The sequence below is a fragment of the Choloepus didactylus genome, chromosome 10 (genome assembly GCF_015220235.1).
Source record: "Choloepus didactylus isolate mChoDid1 chromosome 10, mChoDid1.pri, whole genome shotgun sequence".
In the NCBI taxonomy this organism is placed as follows: domain Eukaryota; kingdom Metazoa; phylum Chordata; class Mammalia; order Pilosa; family Megalonychidae; genus Choloepus; species Choloepus didactylus.
Window position 1 is genome coordinate 89582183 of NC_051316.1, and position 17679 is coordinate 89599861.

General features: G+C 39.3%; 1 protein-coding gene across 2 annotated transcripts in view; it reads left to right on the forward strand.

The window, feature by feature from the left end:
• The window catches only part of MED27 (mediator complex subunit 27), a 296509-nt gene that overhangs the window by 206926 nt on the left and 71904 nt on the right, over window positions 1–17679 (forward strand). The window contains exon 5 of one of the 2 annotated variants that reach the window (XM_037851143.1): window positions 15682–15913. The exons of the other annotated variant lie outside the window; for it this stretch is intronic. Within the exon in view, the coding sequence (XP_037707071.1) occupies window positions 15682–15738 (57 nt within the window). The 3' untranslated portion in view covers window positions 15739–15913. Of the gene's footprint in view, window positions 1–15681; window positions 15914–17679 lie in introns of those variants that run through there. 2 annotated transcript variants of the gene reach the window in all.

Sequence of the window (17679 nt, forward strand, 5' to 3'; positions counted from 1 at the left end):
GCTTCAACATATCCATACATTGGGGAGACCACCTTCTCGGCCCCACCCTCCTCAAATATCGGGGCAGCACCCGGATTCCCTTCCATCTCTGGTGCACACGCTCAACCCCTTCAGAACAGTGTGGTGGCAGCCAGGGTCTCCCCAATTCCCTGGGAATGTGCTCCACCCTCTTTGAGGCTTGGGGTGGCAGAACATTTCCTGAGCATCAAGGCAGAAGGCCCATCCTCGACCTCCAGGGCAAACTCACCCTTTCCATGCATGTGGGCCACTCTGCTCTCCCAGCCCAAAGCCTCTTGACTCCAGACCACAACCTCCATGGCTCTGTCTTTGAAGAAATTTGTCCTTCAATTTGTTCCTTGTCTTTCTCCACCAGTCCCAGCTGGCAATGGCTCTGTCTATAAAGATCTCGCAAAAATTCTGTTGGCTTTGCATGAAGCACACAGGTCAAAGCTGTCAGACAATAGGACTTTCCACAAATCCTTTCTGCTTAACTCCTTTTCCAATCTTGGCTTGTACTGAAATGGCGGCTGGGTTCCATGTTTAGTTACATCCTTATGTTGGGCTGTAGCTTCTGGGATTCCACCCCCTGGAAGCCCGTAATTTTCTAAGCCATCAGCTTCTGGTTTCTTTGAACCCAAGAGTTCAATTCTAAGTTTATCTCTCTCTGCTCGCATTTTACTATAAGCTGCAAGGAGAAGCCAGGGTACATCCTCCACACACAGTCTGGAGATCTCAGCGAAGTATTCCAGGTTGTCTCTTTCAAATTCTTCCTTCCATCTGACACCAGGACTCAATTTTGCCAAATTCTCTGCCACTTTAAAAGAGGGATCGCCTTTCTTCCAGTTCGCAACAACACAGTTACCATTTCTGTTCAAGGCCTCGTCAGAAGTATCTTTAGAGTCCATATTTCTATCTCTTCAAAGCAGTTTAAGCCTTTTCTGTTGATATTGTCACAGTTCTTCCAGAACCTTCCCCTTATCCATTTAAAAAGCCGCTCCAGCATGTTTGGTATTTGCAAACTCAGCAGCAAAAGCACTCCGCTTCTCTGGTACCAAAATCTGTTCTAGTTTGCTAATGCTGCCGGAATGCAAAACACCAGAAATGGATTGGCTTTTATAAAAGGGGGTTTATTTGGTTACAGAGTTAGTCTTTAGGCCATAAAATGTCCTTGAACAAAGGGTATCTTCACTGGAGGATGGCCAGTGGTGTCTGGAAAACCTCTGTTAGCTGGGAAGGCACGTGGCTGGCTTCTGCTCTAAAGTTCTGGTTTCAAAATGGCTTTCTCCCAGGATATTCCTCTCTAGGCTGTAGTTCCTCAAAAATGTCACTCTTAGTTGCACTTGGGGTTATTTGTTCTCTCTTAGCTTCTCCAGAGCAAGAGTCTGCTTTCAATGGCCGTCTTCAAAATGTCCCTCATCTGCAGCTCCTGTGCTTTCTTCAAAGTGTCCCTCTTGGCTATAGTTCCTCTTCAAAACATCACTCACAGCTGCACTGAGTTGCCTCTGCCCATCAGCTCATTTATATGGTTCCACTGATTAAGGCCCACCCTAAATGGGTGGGGCCACACCTCCAGGGAAATTATCTCATCAGAGTTATCACCTACAGTTGGGTGGGCGCATCTCCAAAGAAACACTCAAAGAAAGCTAATCAAAACTGATAATGTCTGTCCACACAAGATTACATCAAAGATAATGGTGTTTGGAGGACACAATACATTCAAACTGGCACATTCATCTTTTGAAATTAACTATTGTAATCTCAGGGATCTTAACCTTGGAGTCCATGAACAGCTGGGAGGTAATGGATAGGCTTCAGGAAATCTCTGAACTCCCTGCAGTTTTTTTGTGTGTGTAGATGTGCTAATGTGCCTTTTTCTAAAGCAGAGGTCTATGGCTTTCATTAGAAAAAGTGGTTAATTCCTAAAGAAGGATAACATTGATCTTTTTAACTAGAGTTCTAAGTCCTTTCTCTTTATACTATCTGGTTACCTGTTGATGCAACTTTCTAATCTCAGTATTCTTGTTTTATATTCAGTATTTGTTAAAATTTGTACTTCATTCCCAGATGTGTTTCTGGTAGCTTTCAGGTTAAAACACAAAATGAAAGATACCACTCTTACAGATAATGGCTATGTGAAGGAAGCAGAAGGAATTGATGCTTTCAGGTACTGGAATGGAGCAGCTTAACAAAAAATGCTTTGGCATTAAATCTGTTTTTCAGTATTCTATTAGGGCATAAAAAGAAAACATTTGCATGATGTAATTTTTATTTTCTGACAAGTGCATACCAAGTCAAATTTGGGGATAAATGTTTTATTCTTAGAACTAAATTCAAGGAGTAATTTTTACTTATTTTTAAAAACAAATACCCATTTACTAGATATATGTTGTTTCTTTAGCTATTAGTGCAACATAGTAATTCCCAGAGACAGTGGTGCATTTGTATCTGTTGTATGAATGTGTATTTAGGACTAAATGGCAGTTGAAAGTTTTCCTAAGATTACCTAAAAATATTTAGTCTGAATGAGTGATAACTTAGATAAGTCCCCTACAATGCCCCCATCCCCAAAATCAGACTCTTTCATTTCTAATGCCATATACCCTTTCAAGTCCATAATTCAGATCTCTAGTTTTCCTCAACACATTTCAATCACGTTCATCCCCGAGTTGGAAAGCACATTCTGCCAGCCCTAACAGGTATATTTCATTAATCTGGCATGTACAAAAGTGAATATAAATGTTGGAGAAAGAGTTCCGACTCTAAAGGAGTTTTATTAGATTTTACTTTAAAATATTTTGAATACATTGTATTTGAAATTAATGTCTGGTAGAAACAGATGGCACTTGTCTTTTTTTGAGACAGAATGAAATTTTGTGTTGATACACACATGGTGTCACCACTTAACTATATATTTTTAAAATTATTTAATTTCATCTTATTCAATGTTGGGTTTGTTTTCGAGGTACCTGATTTCCAGACTGTTTGTCTTCCACCCCACCCTAATTTGGCATCTTTCTCTTCATTTTCTTATCTTAATTCTTGTATCAAATATTTATTAATCAACTACTATGTGTAAGATGAGCCCAAATAATAAGTCTAGCAGTGACCTCTCTGCCTCCCCAGTGCCACATGTATGTCCATCCTGATGTACTGTCAATCCTGCCTCATACCTTTAAATCATCCCCTCTGTCCCATCTTCATTGCTCTTGTCTCCTCCTTCCTGAATTCTTGCCACAGCCTTCTAGTTGGTCATCTGGTCTCCTTGCTTCTAGACCCTTTGCTTCCACTCCATCTACTATACTACAGTGGTTATTCCAAAGGGCAGATCTCATCATGACAGTCTCCTCCTTAGGAACCTCTGCAGACTCCTCATTGTGTCAGGATTAATCCTACCTCCTTAGGGTAGCATATAGGGTCCTTATAATCTAGCCTCAGTTTAGCTTTCCAACTTCAACTCCTGCTTCTCTTCTCCCCTGCTTGGGTATCCTCAGTGCTCTGGATTGTTTCTCAGTGGAGGCACTATTGACATTTTGGATGGGACAGTTCCTCTTTGTATGGAACTAGCTGGTGTATTGCAGAAAAGTTTAGCATTCCTGGCCTCAACCCACTAAATGCCAGTAGCTCTTGCCAGTAGTTCTCCCCACTTACTGTGTCAAGCAAAAATATATCCTCAGTTCCAGAGACTTCTTAGGAACCACAAGATTCCCCAAACTCCATGCCCTTTTGCTTCTCTGCTTTTTGCCTGCTATTACCTCTGCCTGCTGTGCCATTCTCCACCTCCTGCCCCCTTCTGGTAAAATTTGTGCATTCTTTGAGATTGGGCTCCAGTGTCATCTCTCAAGAAGCCTATCCTTCCCCAAGCTAAGTTAGTCCTTTCATGTTCCTAAAACACTATTTATGCCTGTATTATAGGGGTGTGCTGGGTTCAGAATGTTGTTGGTTGATCTTAAATGGATGCTTTACTTTTTTTTTTTAGTTAAATTCAGTTTTATTGATACATTCACATACCATAAAATCATCCATGGTGTATAATCAGCTGTTCATATTACCATCATACAGTTATGCATTCATCACCCCATTCTATTATTGAACATTTTCCTTACACCAGAAAGAATAATAAGAATAAAAAATAAAAGAAAGAACACCCAAATCATCCCCCCTTCTCACCCTATTTTTCATTTAGTTTTTGTCCCCATTTTTCTACTCATCCATCCATACACTGGATAAAGGGAGTGCATGGCTCGCTTTGCTTTTAAATGCCATTTGACAGCACCTACAATATCATATACTACTTTGTACAAAGCCTTTATGAAGTTCCTAAAGAAGAAGTGCTGTGATATGGCCAATTTCCTTTTAATATCTGTGATATTCCACCTGTATTACCTAGCATCACATAGCCCTTGGTGCTAGACACCGGGGAGCTTTACAAAAAAGAAAGGGTCCCTTGGACTTCATACTTTCCATAGGACAAAAAGACAATGTAAATTCTTGTTGTTGGTCTTGTTATTAGAAGAACAGCAGTATTGATCGATACATTCTCTGGATCACTTGCAACTTATCTCAGAGTTTGTATTTGACCAAATGGAGTTGTTTCTCTCAACACCTGTTGCAATCAATAATGTGAAGCAAAAGTGATGTTACTCTTCCTGAATCATAATCTTTGTTTTGAAGAGTTATTAACACAGGAGCCCAAGCTGCTACTTTCTTTAGACAATCAGGTTGTCCTGTTTCAGATTTATACACAGCAATTGAATCTCATTAGCCTGGATTTACACTGCATAGACCAAGCATGTAAATAATTGAAACCTTTTAGAGCTATATTAAATCTTCAACTGATTTTATAAAGCAGTTTATCTTGGTATTTTATTTTATTCCTTAATCCCAATCTGCACATTTGATTTTCCCCTCAGTTAATCTTTTCATTGTGTCTAAACATTGAGATAAAATAGTAGCTTGATTTTAATGAAAGTGACATACACAATCCATTTCTGTTATCAGCTGAATCAAAAGATGAGTATGAGTTTACATTAATATGATGTATGGTATTATTCATTATATAAATTATATTGAATTTTAATTAAAATTAATTTAACTGTGCTATGTATAGTTATGGGAGTAGTAGTCATTCTCATCATTGTCATAATTAACCCAACTCATAAGCAAATTGTAATAATAAGAACACAGGCTGGAGGCAGATGGCTTGGTTCAAATCCTTTCTTAGCTTCTTCTAGTATGTGACCTTGAGTAGTCACTTGATCTCTCTGTGTCGTCGTTTCCTCCTTTGTAAAATGGAGCTAATAGTAGCCCTACCTCATGGAATCCGTTATGAGCTTTCCTGAAGTTAATTCACATATCATACTTAGAGCTGTGCCTGGCTGATTGGGAGTTTGGGAGTATCAGCTGGTGGGAGTGGTGTTAGGAGTGGTATCCTCATGATTTCTATTAGACATTTGTTAAGATTGTTAAGATTAAGTGCCTTGTTCATGCACTTAATCACTGTGTTTCTAATTATAAATATTGTGACTATAAGAAAATTACTCTGTTCAAAAATCCTTTTTAAATAATGTAGGAGCCTTTTTATTAAACATACAATGAAAATACCTACCATTTTTTCCCTCTCATTCTTCAGTTATACTTTTAGGTAAAATTACATGGTGACAGTCTTTTTGTCTACTTTTAAGGTGACTAATTGTTGATCATTCTTTACAGTGTGTTCCGGTTTGCTAATGCTGCCGTTATGCAAAATACCAGAGACGGATTGGCTTTTATAAAGGGAGTTTATTTGGTTACAAAGTTACAGTCTTAAGGCTATTAAGTTCCAAGATAAGGCATCAACAATGGGGTACCTTCACTGGAGAAAGGCCATTGGCATCCAGAAAACCTGTTAGCTGGGAAGGCACATGCTGGCATCTGTTTGCTCCTAGGTTGTGTTTCAAAATGGCGTTCTCCAAAATGTCAGCGTCAGCTTTCAATGGCTTTCTTCAAAATGTTTCTCAGCTGCAGCTGCTCTGAGTTCCTTCTGTTTGACAGCTCATTTATAAGGCTCCAGTGATTTAATTAAGACCCACCCTGCATGGGTGGCATAACACCTTCATGGAAATTATCCAATCAGAGGTCTTGCCCACAGTTGATTAAGTCACATCTGCATGGAAACACTCAATCAGTAGGTTCCAACCTAATCAACACTAATTCATCTGCCCCTACAAGATTGAATCAAAGAACATGACCTTTGGGGGGACATAATACATCCAAACCGGCACATAGTGCATCCCTATGTCTCCATTCTTTCAGTCACAGAGATGTGAGGCTTGTCCAACAGAATTTTGGATTTGCTGCTTTTTTGGAGTTTTGCCATGAAGTTAAATATCATGATGTTATCTACTATTTACTCAAGATCTCCTCCCCTTCACTGCTTGTTCCTCCTTCTCAGTCTCCTTTACTGATTCTTCTTCCTCTTCCCTCTAAACATTGGTGTGTCCCAAGACTCAGTTCTTGGATTTAGTCCCTTCTCTGTCTACTCTTATATTCTTGCTCCCTAGATGATCTCATCCATTCATAGTTTCAAAGATGTTCTATTTTGCCAGTGATGCCCAAGTTTACATCCTTAGTCAGGCTCTCTCCAGACTTCAACCTCAAATCCAGATGCCTACCTCTCATTTCCACTTGATTTCCACATTTGCTGCCAAGGCAGTTTTCCCTGTATCAGTAAGTGACACCTCTATTCTTCCTATTTTCCAGGCCAGAATTCTTGGAGTCACTCTGGCCTCTTCTTTCTTTCATACCTCACAATCAATACATTGGTAAATTCTGTGGGTTCTTCCTTAGAAATATATCCAGAATTTAGTCACTTCTCACCAACTCCAACCCACTACTCCAGTTCATGCCACCTTCCTTTCTCACTTGGGTTATTTAGCATCCTCCCAGCTGGCTTCTCTGCTTCTTCCCTTGCACCTCTGTAATTTCTTTTCTACACTGCAGCTAGAGTGCTACTTTTAAAATGACATTTCTCTGCCCAGTATATAGCAGAGTGGCTTCCTGTCACACTTAGAGATGTCTCTACCATGATCTCTAAGGCCCTACATGATCTATCCCCTCCTCTCCCACAATACTCTGACCCCATCTTGTACCATTTGCCCCTGACTCATTCCACTCCAGCTACAGTGGCCTCCTCACTATCCTAGAGCACTACAGGCCCCCTCCTGCTGCAGGATCTTTGCACCAACTGTGCCCTGTGCCCCTGGCTCTCTCCTTAATTTCCTGACCACATTGTTTAAAATAACACCCTTTTCCAACCCCTGTCATCCTTTACCCTGCTGAATTTTTCTTCATGGCACTTTCACCATCTGGCATGTTATTTTTGTGTGTGTTTATTACCTTTTTGTCAGTCTCTACTCACTAAAATGTGACTCAGTAAGGGAAGATACTTCAATTTTGTTCACTGCTGTATCCTCAGTGCCTAGCACAGTGCATGGCATGAGCCAAGTGCCCAATAAATGTTGTTTGAATGGGTAAATATGCTACTTTGCAGTTTGTGCCGGTTTGAAACTGTTATGGACCCCAGAAAAGCCATGATCTTTTACCCAATCTTGTTGGGTAGAACTTTTGATTGTTTCCATGGAGATGTGGTTCACTCAACTGTGGATGAGAACTCTGATTAAATTATTTCCATGGAGGTGTATACCCCACCAATTCAGGGTAGGTCTTGATTAGTTGAGAGAAGTTAAGACCCTTGGAGATGCTTGGAAATACAGACAGAAGGACATTTGGAGATGCTAAACTAAGAGATGAAGCCCAGAGTTTGCCCCAGAGAAGCAAAGAGAGGACCCCCAGATGCTTAGAGAGGAACTCCCTGGGAGAAAGAAGCAAGGACACATAGGAGCTGAGAGAGGGGAGCAAAGACAGAAGCCCAGAGACATTTTGGAGAAAACCATTTTGAAATACAACCCAGGAGCAAAGGACCAGCAGATGCCAGCCATGTGCCTTCCTAGTTGACAGAGGTGTTCCGGATGCCATCAGCCATTCTTCAGTGAAAGTATCATTTTATTGATGCCTTAGTCTGGACTCTTCTATGGCCTTAGGACTGTAAATTTGTAACCAAATAAACTCCCTTTATAAAAGAAAATCCATTTCTGGTATTTTGCATAATGGCAGCATTAGTAAACCGGAACACAGTTGTAATCTCACACCGGCCATATGAAATAAGTACTGCCCAGAGTGGCAAAATATCTTGCCCCAGACACCTAGCAAATAAGTAGCAAAGCTGAAGTTTAACCCCTACTGACTCCAAAATGCATGTTCTTTCAGCAGTACTACTTAGTCTCCCATGTCTGGATGTTTCTGAACTACTACTGAGTAAGAATTTTATTGTGCCTCTGAAGCCTTACCATCTTGATTTATTGATCATTGTCATCAAATACTTTTTGAGTGCCTCTTTTGCATGGGTCTGATGTCAGTTACAAAAGATAAAAGAGGTTCAGTGCTTGGTTCCCACCTTCTACTCTCATCCTTGAGCTAGTATCCCGCTAGGCTGTGAGCTCCTCAAGCATAATATAAGCTCTGATACCTCTGCTACCTGCCATTGTCTGTCTTGTTCCTTGTCATTTTTCCACAATTTAGAACCCCAGCGCAAAGGAGGCACCTTGTCTCCTTTGTGAGTGACACAAAAAAATGAATGAATCAATGAATGAATGAAGGCAAGTGCTACCAAAGTTAAAGTTCTTTTTAGCCATTGTTTAACTCAACAAACTTATTGAGTGTGCCCTGCACCCTGTGCTAGGTTACCATGTCAGTTCAGAAACTCCTTAGACTCCCCTAGGTGCTAATGGGGTGAACAGAGGGGGGTTAAGGTCCACACTTCAAAAAATCCACTGCCACCTTGTGGAAATAGAAAATCCAAGAAGGTCTTCACAACTGAGCCATCAAGGAAGGGATAACATTTAGGTAAGCTGAAAGAAGGGCATTCCAAGCAGGGAGAAGTAAACATGAAAAGGCAAGGCTTGTCTTTTGATCCTGGGAAAGCATGTCCTGCCACCAAGAATATTAATTTTTAATAATCGCTACCACTTACTATGCATACCACATGATAAGAACTCTATTTGGATCTTAATATAGTTTATTTGAGTCTTACATCAACTCCGCAAAGGAAGATGTCATTGCCATTTTACAGATGAGAACACTGAGACTCAGAAGTTAAATAACTTGTTCAAGGTCACATTAAGAGGTGGAGCTGGGATTTGAAATGAGATCCACGAAATGCCAAAGCCCCCGTCTTTTCCATAGCCTTCTGCCACTGTCCATGGAAAGGTTGCATAGATGTGAAGAAATACAAGAAGCTCCTGATACACATAGGTAACTGGGGGCGGGGGGGGGGGGCAGGGGATGTGTTGAAATGACTCAAGCTCTTTAAAAGCTTCTTTCAAGATTTTGATAAAATTTAATTTTGGTAAGAACTGCTTTCTGAAAATACTTCTGACTTTCCCAGTTCTGTTTTCTTCTTTCTCGCACACTTTATCAAATGGTTGTTTTGTTGGTAAATTTAGCGTGCAGGTGGAACTTATATGTAAATTGTACCTACCCTCTAAAGAACAGAGGGTTTTCTAGTTTCCATTCATTCTCATTAAAATCAGAACATTTGAATCTTAACTTTTACATCTTGTTCCAGGAATTTTAAGCAGTCTGATTGTATGGAAGTGGGTCGTATTAATTGCAAATGGGCTAGACATCTGCTCACTAACATGGAATGATTTTATTTTAGCTCTATTTTTTTATATATGATCTACCAGAGTGATTAAGTGAGAGCTGTCAGTGATGCTGTTACAAGACTGGATTTTTCAGAGACTTATAATGTAATGATAAAAATGAATTTAAGAGTGAATCTTTTAAAGTTCTTGAACTGGGAGCAATTAGATATCTTGGAATTGATAGATTTTATCTATAGGCTGTCAGGGATCCATTTTCTGTCCTTGGAGTTGATTGGTCTGCTTCACAGCTATCAGAGTTCAGTGGGTTCCAGACTCTAGGGTAAGGGAGAGAGGAGCAACATTGCTGTCCCATTTCTGCCTCCATGGGATGAAATGGGAGTGAATGATGTAAGGTGTATTATCAAATTGCTGGTGACTAGTTGGCAAGTTCTTTCTTTCCTGGTATTAATGTGACAGTGTTTCCCGAAGTGGATTTCTTGGAATGATGATTCTTGGGGAAGTTAATAGGTACAGTAAGTTTGGGAAGGAGTTACTAATTAACAAAGTTAAGCAGGTTCCTTTATTGCAGGCATTTTTAGAGCCTTAAATATGTTAATATTTACTGTGACTCTTCAAGCAGAGGATACTCTATACACTCCCAGACAGAACCCCTTTACATGGAATATACTTTGGGCATTGTCATGGAAAAATTCCCAAACACTTATTTTAAAATTAGGAACTCAAGAATCTAATGGATGTTGCTTTGATCATACAGTTTAATGTAGTGTCTAAGTTCCTCCAGGGTAATTGGCTCAGCCATCTTGCCCCTCTGGACCTGGCTCACAGCCCCTAACGTTTCTCAGAGTTGAGTTTTCAAACCGGAAGCTACTGGCTCATTTGGGAGGTGAGAGGGAAGTGGGGGCCTTTGCATATCTATGCATGTCTAAATGTGGTAAAGAGAAGATGATGATACGTGATTAACAGTAATGATTAGGGAAGGGTGAGTAAAATATTTAAAAGGTGAAATGTGTTCTAGAGTGAGTGACATTTTTCCTAAAGTAGTTTCATGACACTGGCACAGTACCTGGTATCTAGGAGGGGCTAAGTCAGTATTTGTTGAAAGAATATTTTATTAGGTGTTCTGAAGTCTTTGCTAGAAGATTGTACTTAATGTTGATATACCATTGTATTCTGCTTCAGTTTAGTTGCCAAATGTATATAATCTTTCACATCTTCTAGAATCAAAGGTTAAACCATGAGGTTTTTCTTTTCTTGCAAATAACATATATCCTTTTCATACAGAAATATCTTCTGCTTAGCTACAAAGCAATATGTTCCTGGGCATTATTATTTTAGGAGTGGGAGTGGATTTGAACTGATTGATCCAAATCCTTACTCTGTGTCTCTTATAACTAATGAGAGAATGTAAGAGAAATGTAAGGGGTGATGTAACCACCTCTTTTGCATGGAATGGAGACCCACAAAGGCTCACAAGACTCACAAAGAGGGCTGAAGCTGAAGTTTGAACCTGTGACCTTGACCTCATTAACTTCCTACATATGAGCTACCAACATGCCAAAATCATTCTCCTAATACTCAGCAATGTTGTTTTCCCATTTAGTCCTTCCTTTAGCAAAATATGGCTTCTTACCCAAGGAAGAATCACTCATTCACACTTAATGGGGGGAAATCATTGAGAGCACTTAATTTGTGTTGATTCTTTATTGGTGCGCTATTGCAATTAAGTTAGATTAATGAAAGGTAAATTCCAGTCTATGCATGGGGGAAAAAATCTCTTGTAAAGATCCTGATTAGTATGTGTGTTTATTTAGCCTCTCATGGTTTAATTGCATCCCATCTTGCTATTTACAAACAGGCATCACTAAAGAATAATGAGTATGTAAAGAGCATTATACTAGCAGCAGATGAAGTAACTGGTGATTGATGGGAAGACGGAGGGATGGAAATTCTGCTGGTTTGTATTATTTTCAAATGAAGGGTAGTGCATGCTTATCCTCAGAACCAGTCTGCGAGGCGAGGGCAGAGCAGACTTTATGCAAGGCATCAGCTTGTCCTTTGGCTGCAAAGAGTTGGGTTGTTTTTAATTTGTTGCTGCAATGTAATCTGTAAAGGTGAACAAGCAAACTCTACACTTGTCTTGTGACCTTAGCTGGCAGTATTTAGGTTGAAGCTGTCTTTTCAGCCCTGCGTTGCAGGACATCTGCGCTTCAAATCAATGAGGATTCCCTAGGATATTGTAAAAGCCATCCAAAGTATGGGGGCTTTCCTTGCTCTAGCTCAGCACTGGTCCCTTCAACAGCATTTTTTTCAACATCCAAATATAAAATAAATTGAGAAATGGATTTTTGATATTTCACTGGCACTTCTGATATTGCTTTACAATTTTACATAATTTGCAATTGTTCCTTGAAGTTACAAAGCAGTTTTGTCTTTAGAGGGATGTGTGATTATTTGCATTACATTCTAACCTGGTTTAAGGGTAGAAAAACTGAGACTCCAAATGGGATAGGAGTGAAGCAGAAGGAAAAGAACAATGCAGAGAAACCCAGTAATAATGATATGTTCCTATTATGTGTTGTGTGATTCTCCACTTCTTGATATACAATAAAGTTCTGTCACTAATAAGGAGTGAAATTAGAGGAAGAGATGCTAAGTCTGAGAAGGGAGTATCAGAGTCATGGTTGTATAATGCTTGTAGGAACCAAAGAAATCTCTTAAACACTAGCACCTCAGTTTCCCTTTATATTATGGTTATCATTGCAGAGTGCTTCCTAGATACATTCTATATAAATGCAAATTGATACTATTCAAACTGTATTAAACCTTTAGATTCCTCTAGGGATTACTTGGTAAATTGAAGTCCAGGATTTAATTTATTTAAAATCAGCTTATAGGAATTCAGTTTTCAGTACATTTTATGTTTTCTTCAAACAAACTACAGTAACTAATTTTAAGCAACCTTAAATAGAAGCAAAAAAAAATTTTTTTTTTAATATTCTATACTATTGCATGTATTTAAGGACACAGATAGCTGCTTTATCAAACACAGAAGAATCCAAACAGGGTTGAGTGGATGTCTTTTTTGTTGTTGTTAAATTGCAGCTGTTCCATTTTCAGCTCACAGAGCTGTGGGGCATTTCTTCCCATTCATATTAATTGAATTTTAAAGTGACCTTGTCCATGTATTGATTTGAATTAAAATTTTCTACATCAAGGTCAAGTTGGCACACATCCTACAGACAAAATACTAAAAAGCCAAGTGCTGGCTAACAGGGTATCAGCAGAAGAACTGGAGACTTTACAGGAACAAGTTTGCTACAGAGGGCACCATGGTACTATTATAGCGCATCGGGCAAGTGGCTGGTCTGTTTGGGGGCCTTCACTTGGATTTGAATCTACCTCATCAAGGGAGCAATTCCTGTTTGTGTCTAGGATCTACCTCTCCTCAGAAGAGCTCCCCTGAGCACTTCAAAGCCCAGACTAAAGCTGCTTAGGTGTGTGGGTTTCAGCTCATCTGAGACTCATTTAGGCTACCTTGAAAAAGAGAATCTGTTATGATTGTTTATAAAATTGAACTATCTCTAGCCCAGACTTCAGCTTGAGTCCCAATCTCTGAGCTGCCCATTTAACATCTCCACTTAGATGTTTCAAAAATATCTGAAACATAGTAAAAGAGACATGATTTTTCCTGTTTTTTTTTCCTCTGTCCTTCCTCAACTCATCTCAGTAAGTAGCAAAACCTAGTGCTCAAGCCTGGAACCTAGAAGCCCCTTAATTTACCCCCTTTTTCTCAGCCCTCAGCTCCCATCCGTTTGCTTCTCACCTTCTCTATTTCCACCACCCTTAGCTGAAGGTGTACCGCATCACCTCTCTTGTGGGCCACCACTACAAGGGTCTTCCTATATCTTTTCTTGATACCCCTACAAAGCAATCATGGGGTTTTTTTTTTTTCAAAAGCATATATTGGGCATGGTATTTCTCTGCAAAACCCTACAATGGCTTCCCATTTTACCTAGACTGAAACTAAACTCCTTGTCAGACCTCAAAGATCAATCTGGACTGCCTCTTGCCTAGTTCATGCCATTATCTTCCATGCCTCATTGGCCTCCTTTCTGTTCCTCAGACACCAGATATTTTTCCACACTAGGCTTTGTACATGCTTTTCTCTTTGCCTGGGATGTTATGCTCCAACACTTTGCATGGACTAGCTTGGTCTCACCCTGTAGGTTACCACCAAACTTGAACCTACCCCCTTGCCCAGCTTTGTTATCTTCATAGTCCCATACAGATTAAATCAATTTTTGTTTGTTTCTTGTCTGTTGCTTCCCCTGCCCCACCCCCCACCAAAGAATATACATTTCTTGGGAGCAGAGATGTTGGTTTTGTTCACTACTTCATCTCCAGTGTTTAGAACAATACTTGGCACATAGTGGGCATTTAATAGATATTTGAGTGAATGAATGAGCAAATGAATAGTTGAATTATCCCATTTGAATGCCACTTTTTTTTTCACATATAGCTATTATCTAAATATTCTCTTTGTTATTATCCCCCTTTTGTTTATTTCCTTCATAACTCTTTGCAAATTGTATTTGTTTAGATACTTATTGGTTGCCTGTTTCCTCTACTAGACTGTTAGCTCTGTGAATGTCTATTTCATTTTTGCCTTTGTACCTGATGCGTAGCCTGTGCATAATATTTTATTAGTAGATATTTGTTGGACAGAAAGTAGAAGGAATTGGAAAGGCAAACCATTTGCAATCCAAGACAGCTCTAGGTTCTGGTGTGCATGTGTCTGTCTCTTCCTCCCTCCTTTCCCCTATTCCTCCTTTCCTCCCCCTCTAGCTTCCTACATGGTCTTCTTCTCATGCTAATGCTATTTCTTTCTACCAATCCTCTCCTTGTCCTTCAGTCCAAATTCTGGAGGGAGATAGTTTAATTGACCTTGCCAGTTCCATTGTCCCTATGGGGGCCTTCTGCACCAGGCCACTGTATGGGGACATCCTTGGACTGAGTACCTACCCCAGGTCCAGTTGGTTCCACCCAAACACAAAAAAACAGCTACTTCCCTGGGTGGCAGGTAGTGTTTGCAAGATGGGAACATTATGAGCTTCATTATTGTCATGTTCAGTGTAAGGTACATGTAAAGAGTTTGTGCTGTCAAGGATTCCTCTTCAGATCTGTTAGGAGAAACTTGATACTTTCAGAATGTTCAAGAAAACAATAGTCGTCTTCTCATTTTGTCAGTTAACCTGTATCCCACTTGATTCCCATAAAATCGTTCTGGAATTGGGGATGCCCTGTTTTTATACAGCCATTGGCATTAGTTCTGTATACTCTTTTTTCCATGGAAGAACTATATTTATGTATTTGAGTGTATATTTTATAAAATAAATGGACTAAATTTTATTTTGATGATTTGGAGAATTTTTTTGTAACACTTCAAGGGAAGCCCAGAGGTAGCATGCTAGGCTAAGAAGCATAATTCTTTTCTATTCTCTCTTCATTTCTATATTATGTGTGCATTTTTGTTGTTATTGTTGAGTGGGAGAAAGAGATGAGACAGGAAGATTGTGAGTAAAGAAGTTTGCATTTATAATATGAAAAGGAAAGTTTTTTCACAACCCTTCTTTGTCATAAAACTTTTTAATGAAAATTGCCAAATGGGTAAGTCCTCTCTGATGAAATTTCCCTTCCACCAGGGCAGTTGTAACTTTAGAAGAGAAGAGTAATTTCTAGAAAATAAAAAAATGTCCAAATTGTTAGCACTGATACTCATTGAGCAAATGATTAAAATCAGTCATCAGTCACAGCCCTGGAAACTGAAAATGACTGGGGCTTTCTCCACTGAGCCGAAAAAGAAACAGATAGTCCCCTTCAGACCCGGTCCAAGGCGACCCTCCTGCTCTCCCAGCTTCACTAGGTGATATGGATCGGACACAAGTTGAGCCCAGTCTATACCTCACATCTTTATTTACAGGTGGTAAAGCAGGACCACTCTTCACTTCTCAGGCAGCACCAGCCAAGATGTCTGTGACACTGCCCTCAGTGAACCTTGACGACGGCTCTCAGTCTCTGAGCATCGTCAGCACAATACAGGGTGACATGGATTCCTCAGGAGCAGATACCTTCTGAATGGGAAGTGAGCAAGCACAATATGTACCACTGGTTTTGAAATCATTTTAGTTTGGCATAAAAAACCTTCTCTCAAACTCTTTTGGTCTTTGAGCTTATTCTGAAAAACTGTTTCTAATTTTTTATTATAATGAAAGCATATTTTAGGTATTTAGGTAAAGTTTTTAAATAAAATAATTTAAATATAAGTCATCATGAATCTGGCTATGGGTTGCTTCCTTGAGGCAGCATGGAATAGTGGAAAGGGCATGACTTTTGACATCTAAGAATTTATCCTACAGATATAATTTTCTACAGATACTTATAAAATTATGTAGCTCAGGGTTATTCATTCTGGCATTACTTATTACAGCAAAGAATTAGAAGCAACCTAATCCCTATCAGCAAGGAGCTGATTAAATAAGTGATGGTACAGTGAAATACTATGTAATACCAAAAAAAGAATAAAAAAAAAGTTTATGTATTGATAGGGAATTATCTCTGAGATAGATTATTAAAGTGAAAAAAAACATGCAAAATAGTGTGTGAACTATTTTACAACTGTTTAAAAAGGATTGGGGAGGCAAGGGTGTAAATCTCCCTGGCAACATGGGACATGACTCCCAGGGAAGAGCCTGGACCCAGCATCATAGGATTAAGAAAGTCTTCTGGACCAAAAGGGGTAAGAGAAATGTAACAAAATAAAGTTTCAGTGACTGAGAGATTTCAAATTGGGAGTTGAGAGGTCATTCTGGAGGTTATTCTTTTGCATTATATAGATATCTCTTTTAGTTTTTAGTGTATTAGAATAACTAGAAGGAAGTACCTGAAACTGTTGAACTACAATCGAGGATCCTTGGTTCTTGAAGACAATCGTATAACTCTATGACTTATACAGTGTGACTGTGTGATTGTGAAAACCTTGTGGCTCACACTCCCTTTATCCAATGTATGCACAGATGAATAGGAAAATGGGGCCAAAAAAACAAATGAATAATAGGGTGGGGAGGAGGGGTATGGGATGTTTGGGTGTTCTTTTTTACTTTTATTTTTATTCTTATTTTTATCTTTTGGGTAATAAAAATGTTCAAAAAAATGATTGTGATGATGAATGAACAACTATATGATGATACTGTGAACAACTGTACACTTTGAATGATTGTATGGTATGTGAATATATCTCAATAAAATTGCATTAAAAAGGAAAAAAAAAAAAATCAGTCATCAATATGTGACCCAACAAGCCCTATTTTCTTGGGCAGACTGTTTGTTAATACTTATTATTAAAAGTTGACAACAATTTTTAAAATTTTTTGATATTGATATTGTAATATTGATGATAATAGCTACCACATAGTAAGTGCCCACTGAGTACCAGTAATTACTGTCCTTAACACTGAATAGCACTAGCTGTGCAGTCCTTACAAATAGTTCTATTTTAGAGATGAGAAAGCTGAAGCTCAGGGGTTGTTATCCCAGGACCCACATTGCCCTGTACATAACAGAGGCAGAATTTGAACTTTGGTGTCTTCTCAGGCTCCAAAGCCCTGCCTCCTTCCCCTATACCATGTTGCCTTGCCCCTATGATGATGAGAATGATGGGAATAACCTAGCATGACCACTGATTTAGTACTTTCCATGTTTTAATTGCAGTGCTTAAGCACTTCATATGTGTTGGGTCATTTTCTCCTTACAACAACCCTTTGAGACACACTAATATCCTGGGATTACAAGTTAGAAAACTGGGACTTGAAGAAGGTAAGTAACTTGCCCAGTGTCAAGCAGTCAGGAAAGGGCAGAACCAAGATGTTATCTCAGGTCTGTTTTTCTCCCAAGGTCCATAAATGTAACTCCCAGGCTCTAC